Below are 7,591 nucleotides of genomic sequence, written 5' to 3' on the forward strand. Positions count from 1 at the left end.
CTATATGGTAAGTGGAGCTGATAATCAACCTTTTGACTGAAGTAGCAGATCTCAAGCCACGAAAGTATGAGCACCCCTGATCTAAAGCTCGGGTGTAAGCCGTTAGAACCAACTGTTCTGTGGTAACTGTTGTTTCTTATTTTGCTTACAACATCTTACAACGACTTAAGAAAAACGTGTTGCTCGTCTCTGTACTTTCCACTCCAGCCGCGCTCGCTCAAAAAACAACGTGACTATGGGGATTTAATGCACAAGCAGCATAAAACTAATATTCAGATTCTACTACAGCATGAAATCAAACCTTTCACTACAGCCACAACACACAACACATGATCCAGGCACCATCTGAAATCCGTCGCTGACGTGACGGCGGCGTGTCGCTGTGTAAGTAAACACGTGCCCATCTGAGCTCATACAGCACGCGCCGTACGCTCTCGCTAACGCAAACAGACGCGGCGTGTAAACACCGAGCTAAAACGGCAGCGACTGCATTCACCCATGCTAGGAATGCTAAACTCGCCGAGCTTTAATTATTCACGACCGACAGTAGTCAACCGGCGTTTAATAACCAATGAGGAGATTAAACGCGTCTATGAGTTTTATATCGGCGGAGCTTCAGGCTAGATCACATCAAACGATAATAACAAACAAGAGGCTTATCATGTGCAGGGTGGCAGTAATGTGGAACATTTATTTATCTATTTATCTATCTATTTATTAATTGATTTACTTATTCATTTATCTATCTATTTATTTATTTAATTATCTATCTATTTATTTATCTATTTATTTATTCATTTATTTATTTTTTCATTTATTTATTTATCTATTTATTCAATTATTTATTTATTTATTTATTTATCTATTTATCCATTTATTTATCTATTTATTTATTTATTCATTTGTTCATTTATTTATTTATCTATTTATTTATTCAATTATTTATTCATCTATTTATTTATATTTATTTATTCAATTATTTATTCATCTATCTATTTATTTATTCAATTATTTAATTATTTATTCATTTATTTATTTATCTATTTATTTATTTGTTCATTTATTTATTTATCTCTTTATTTATTCAATCATTTATTTATTTATTCATTTATTTATTTATTTATCTATTTATTTATTCAATTATTTGTTTATCTATTTATTTATTTATTCATTCCACAAAAATATATTTAAATAATGGTGAAGAAAAAATATTCAGATGCTATTCAATAGTACATATTAAAAAAGTGTTTTGACACCCCGTGTAGTCTTTAAATTTACGTGTTCAAGCCATCACAGCTGCTAACAGGTGTACTAAATCAATTATACAAAACAAAAGTATTTTAGGGAAGGTCCTTTCCGGTTTCAGCATGAGCAAAAGCTCAACACACAAACCAAGAAACTCCAACGTCCTGCACAGATCCCTGACCTCAGCCTCACTGAACAGCTCTGGGATGAAGCGGAAGATCGACATCAAGGCCCAGCCATGTTTTCTTTCCACCAACAGTAGTGGCAGTGGTGGGGCTTGAACCAGTGACCTTTCTTAACCGCTAGGCTACAACTGCCTACAACTCATAAAATGAGTTGAATTAAATAAGAAACTATTAATAATAAAATAAAACTGTTATTATTAGTGCATTTATATCAACTATAACAAAAGTCCATCATTTTTTGGCACCTTTGAGTTATATCCGACTGTGGGAGACCAGATTAAAGCATCTGTCACATACACACACACACACACACACACACACAAACACACACACACACCGCTGTTTGTTTGTTCAGCCGTTTTCAGGTAAATGTTTAACCGCGTGAAGCAAACAGGATCGTCTGTACCGGGGCGTCGGCTCACGCCGTGTCCATCTGCGGCGCCGGTTATCACACCGACCAGGGTCTGGACGTGTCTCGGACAGACCGGTGCAGCCACGATGATTTGGCTAATGCAAACAGACGCGCCGTGTAAACACTGGGCCAGTGCAGCAGCTACTAGATTCAGGCACGCTAAGGACTAAAACGAGAGCACACTGGCAGAAGTCTGTTCCCATCACATCAGAGGAATCAGACTCTCTGAGGCAGCAAGACTCCGTGCTGGGAGTGTTTAATTACGAGCGTGAGTGAGTGAATGAGTGAGTGAGTGAAGCTGGTCAGTCATACAATCATGGGTACGGTTAATAATAACCAGGTTTGGCTGTGTCCGCCACGTCTATAGATTACCCGCTAACGTGCCGCTTCTATAGACAAACGTTGGCAGTAAAATTAATCATTATTTAACGGCTCTGGAAGCAAAATCAGCACACAGAGAGACGCTCTGATAAAACTGTACACGTGTAGGTGGGTAGGTAGAAGATGGGTATGACTAGGTAAGTATTTAGTATTTAGAAGATTGCTAACACCCTGAAACTGAGCTACAGCATGGTGGCCAAGGTCATACAGCGGTTTTCCAGGACAGGTTCCACTCGGAACAGGCTTCGCCAGGGTCGACCAAAGAAGTCGAGTCCACGTGTTCGGCGTCATATCCAGAGGTTGGCTTTAAAAAATAGACACATGAGTGCTGCCAGCATTGCTGCAGAGGTTGAAGACGTGGGAGGTCAGCCTGTCAGTGCTCAGACCATACGCCGCACACTGCATCAACTCGGTCTGCATGGTCGTCATCCCAGAAGGAAGCTGACGCACAAGAAAGCCAGCAAACAGTTTGCTGAAGACAAGCAGTCCAAGAACATGGATTACTGGAATGCCCTGTGGTCTGACGAGACCAAGATAAACTTGTTTGGCTCAGATGGTGTCCATCATGTGTGGCGGCGCCCTGGTGAGAAGTACCAAGACAACTGTATCTTTCCTACAGTCAAGCATGGTGGTGGTAGCATCATGGTCTTGGGCTGCATGAGTGTTGCTGGCACTGGGGAGCTGCAGTTCATTGAGGGAAACATGAATTCCAACATGTACTGTGACATTCTGAAACAGAGCATGATCCCCTCCCTTCGAAAACTGGGCCTCATGGCAGTTTTCCATCAGGATAACGACCCCAAACACAACCTCCAAGATGACAAATGCCTTGCTGAGGAAGCTGAAGGTAAAGGTGATGGACTAAACCCAATTGAGCACCTGTGGCGCATCCTCAAGTGGAAGGTGGAGGAGTTCAAGGTGTCTAACATCCACCAGCTCCGTGATGTCATCATGGAGGAGTGGAAGAGGATTCCAGTAGCAACCTGTGCAGCTCTGGTGAATTCCATGCCCAGGAGGGTTAAGGCAGTGCTGGATAATAATGGTGGTCACACAAAATATTGACACTTTGGGCACAATTTGGACATGTTCACTGTGGGGTGTACTCACTTATGTTGCCAGCTATTTAGACATTAATGGCTGTGTGTTGAGTTATTTTCAGAAGACAGTAAATCTACACTGCTATACAAGCTGTACACTGACTACTCTAAGTTATATCCAAGTTTTATTTCTATAGTGTTGTCCCAGGAAAAGATATAATAAAATATTTGCAGAAATGTGAGGGGTGTACTCACTTTTGTGATACACTGTATTTGGGTGGGTGGGTAGGTGCATAAGTAGGTATATAAGTGTGTAGGTAGGTTAGTAAGTATGTAGATAAGTGGATAGATAGGTGAGTAGGTAGGTAGGCAGAAATGTTGGTAGGTAGATGGGAAGGTAGGTAGGTTAGTAGGTAGGTGGGAGGGTAGGTAGGTTAGTAGGTTAAGTAGGTAGGTGAGTAGGTGAGTAGATAGGCAGATATGTAGGTAGGTAGTTAGGTAGGTAGGCATGTAGGCTGGCAGATATATAGGTAGGTATGCAGGCATGTAGGCAGGCAGGTCTGTAGGTTAGTAAGTAAGTAGGTGGGTATGTAAGTAGGTTCGTAGATAGGTAGGTGGGAAAGTAGGTGGGAAGGTGGGTATATTAGTAGGTTTGTAGGTAGGTGAGTAGGTAGGCAGATATGTAGATAGGTAGGTAGGTAGGCATGTAGGCAGGCAGGTACATAGGGAGACGGGTAGGAAGGTTAGTAGACATATAGGTAGGTAGACAGGTTGGCAAGTAGAAGAATCACATCCAAAAGTATTTGCACACCTGACCATGAGCTTGTCGGACATCCCGTTTCAAAAACGAATGGTATTCAAACAGAGTGACCTCTACGTGACCTTTTCAGCTAACACAACAGCCGGTCTGGCAAGGGCCTTCCCTAAGCTGTTGCTATAAAGTCAGAAGTATATAACTACCTGAATATGATTGATTTACTACACCTGTTAGCAACTGTTGTGGCTACAAGACATGAATTTAAATATTAGAAGAGGTGTCCTAATACTTTTGAGACCCTTAATAAATGCTGAACCTTTTCAGCTGTAAAAATCTGCACCTTCAGTGTTAAATCTCTCAGCGTGGACCCTCTCCATCACCCGTCTGGGGTCCTGTCACCCCCTCGCTCAGGATGACGGACGAGTGTGACTGTACCTCCTCAGATCTGGTATTGAGCATCCATATGCAGGAGCCTGGTGCTACCATTCATCACCATATCCTCCAGATATATTCAAACATCACCGAGTTCTGAGGGCACAGAGACAAATACGGAGGCGGCATGGCGCACAAATCCGGTTTGGCCTCCCTGAAGTGATGATGTGTCAGGATCTGACATTTTGCGGCACCTGAGGCGGGCGAGCCGGTGCCAGACGTCAGGGCGCCCTGATTAAATCAGCCGGCGCATCGTAGGGGCCCGAATCCCGAACCCTTAATTAACCTGCTTCTGTCCGCAGTCACTGAAACCCACCCCTCCAACCCCTCTGTTAAAGTCACTCTCATTTCCCTCCTGTTTTCTCATTTAGTCATGTCCGATTCCCCACTGCGCTCATAAAAATGGGTCATGGCCTCGCGTTTACATTTTCTGCATTTAGCAAATGCTTTTATCCATACACAATACACAGTCTAGGTAACTGAGAAATAAGGGCCTTGCTCAAACTGGTGGCATTTGAACCAGCAACCTTCTAATTACTAGTTCAGTACCTTAACCGCTAGGCTACGATTGCCCTATATAAGTGAAGTCATAATGAGCAGGATTCAAACCTTGATTGGAGGGTTGCTGGTTCAAGCCCATTACTGGACTTTTGATTGGACAATTGCTGGTTCAAGTCCAGTACTGGACGACTGATCGGAGGGTTGCTGGTTCAAGCCCAGTACTGGACTATTGAAATGAAGGTTGCTGGTTCAGGCCCAGTACTGAAAGATTGATTGGAGGGTTGCTGGTTCAAGCCCAGTACTGGACTATTGATTGGAAGGTTGCTGGTTGGACGGTTGCTGGTTCAAGCCCAGTACTGGACGACTGATCGGAGGGTTGCTGGTTCAAGCCCAGTACTGGACTATTGAAATGAAGGTTGCTGGTTCAAGCCCAGTACTGGACTATTGATTGCAAGGTTGCTGGTTCAAGCCCAGTACTGGACTATTGATTGGAAGGTTGCTGGTTCAAGCCCAGTACTGGACGACTGATTGGACAATTGCTGGTTCAAGTCCAGTACTGGACGACTGATTGGAGGGTTGCTGGTTCAAGCCCAGTACTGGACTATTGAAATGAAGGTTGCTGGTTCAGGCCCAGTACTGAAAGATTGATTGGAAGGTTGCAGGTTCAAGCCCAGTACTGGACTATTGATTGGAGGGTTGCTGGTTCAAGCCCAGTACTGGACTATTGATTGGAGGGTTGCTGGTTCAAGCCCAGTACTGGACTATTGATTAAGGTTGCTGGTTCAAGCCCAGTACTGGACTATTGATTGGAAGGTTGCTGGTTGGACGGTTGCAGGTTCAAGCCCAGTACTGGACGACTGATTGGAGCGTTGCTGGTTTAAGCTCAGTACTGGACGATTGATTGCAAGGTTGCTGGTTCAAGCCCAGTACTGGACTATTGATTGGAGGGTTGCTGGTTTAAGCTCAGTACTGGACGATTGATTGGAGGGTTGCTGGTTGAAGCCCAGACAGTTTGTACACCCCTGCCCCACTCCGTCGCCTGTTGCCAGGTGTATGAAAATGCCTAATGAGAAGAACACAGAGTACCTCTGAATGCTAAGAGCTTTTGCTAAACGCTGTAACTGTGACTCTAAATGTAAAACGCTCAGCAGAAAGCATCTAATGATTAAATATAGCAGAATAACGCGCGGCAGGATCACAGCCACTGCCTCTGCTTTACAGGAACAGCCTGAAATGTCTGGTACTGGCAACGAATCCTGAAAAGCCCAGAGGTTTAAATGATAAACTGGCACAGCGGTGGCGCCCGTCTCATCTGCAGGCAGCGCCGGGTCACGCCGGTGTTTCGGACGGACGTGTTGTTGACAGCCGAGGCAGAGCGGCATAAACATCCCGAAAAATCACAAACCTCTGTTGCCAAGGGCAATGCAGGGAAGTCACGTGACCTCCCGGCTGGACGCCTAAATGCCGAGCGCTGCCCCTCTGACGGGAACCTTCGGGGTGGGCAGATGTTTAGCCACAATTAGAAAATGCTGCATTTTAAAAACGGCACATTTACAAAACACTGCACTTCAAAAACACTGCATTTAAAAAATACTGCATTTTAAAAACGCCACAATTAGAAAATGCTGCATTTTAAAAATGCCACAGTTAGAAATCACTGCATTTCAAAAACACTGCATTAAAAAAATACTGCATTTTCAAAACGCCACATTTCAAAAACAGTGAATTTTAAAAACGTCACATTTCAAAAACAGTGCATTTAGAAAATGCTGCATTTTAAAACTCCGCATTTACTGAAACTGACACCATTTTAAAATGGTGCATTTAAAAAACCCCACTGCATTTCAGTTATGACTGAATACAACTCAAGCAACTGAGGGTTAAGAGCCTTGCTCAGGGGCCCAACAGTGGCGGTGGTGGGGTTTGAACCTGCAACATTCTAATTACCAGCCCAGTACCTAAACCACTGAGCTTCCTCTGCCAGTGAGTCTTAATCTATAATCCCAATCCTTGTATGTAAACACAGCCCATGTTGGCCTTGTTCAGGGTCCCAATTATCATTAGAGGGGCTTGAACCAATGACCTTCTAATCAATAGTTCAGCACCTTAAGCACTGTGCTAACACAGCTCCTGTTCCAGCTGCCTGTTTTCCATCACTGGTTGTTATTTATTCATTCATTCGTTCCCTGCCAGCCGTGGATCTCTGCAAATCTCGCTCGGGATGAACGTCCACCCTGGACAGGAGCAAAATATTCCGCCTGCTAATGCTAACCGGTACAGCTTCTAACACTGGGCCAGATCTGGAGCAGACGGCCTTTCTGAAAGGCGCTAGTGAAGCGTAAGGATTCAGAGCACGTCGCACTAGCATCAAATCTCTCCGGTGAGATGGCAGAGAAGCCGTGGCACATTATCCTCGGGGTAACATATTGTGAATCGACCTGAACAATGGCTGCGGCTATTAAAGCTTAGCGCCTGACGCCTGGGCAGAGGCGCCGCTTAGTCCGGGAGGTGGGAACGCCGTTGTCCTGGTGTCACACCGAGGGCGGAGGACGTTCTGTAGATGCCTGACAGAATGGAGGAGCTTTTGTAGGTCTCGTTTTTATCTCATTTATTTCTCGTACCTCTTGTCTTTCGGATGTTT

The 7,591-nt window shown here is 44.2% G+C and overlaps 1 protein-coding gene across 1 annotated transcript in view; it reads right to left on the minus strand.

Moving 5' to 3' along the window:
- The window catches only part of LOC134319647 (neuroligin-3-like), a 28,317-nt gene extending 20,959 nt beyond the window's left edge, over positions 1-7,358 (minus strand). Inside the window, exons 1-2 of the mRNA XM_063000940.1 lie at positions 7,239-7,358; positions 1,837-2,008 (exon numbers count right to left, since the gene is read on the minus strand). Coding sequence (XP_062857010.1) covers positions 1,837-2,008; positions 7,239-7,358 — 292 coding nt within the window. The remainder of the gene's footprint in view (positions 1-1,836; positions 2,009-7,238) is intronic.
- Positions 7,359-7,591: the final 233 nt, after the last annotated feature.

This window comes from Trichomycterus rosablanca, chromosome 8 (genome assembly GCF_030014385.1).
Source record: "Trichomycterus rosablanca isolate fTriRos1 chromosome 8, fTriRos1.hap1, whole genome shotgun sequence".
NCBI lineage: Eukaryota > Metazoa > Chordata > Actinopteri > Siluriformes > Trichomycteridae > Trichomycterus > Trichomycterus rosablanca.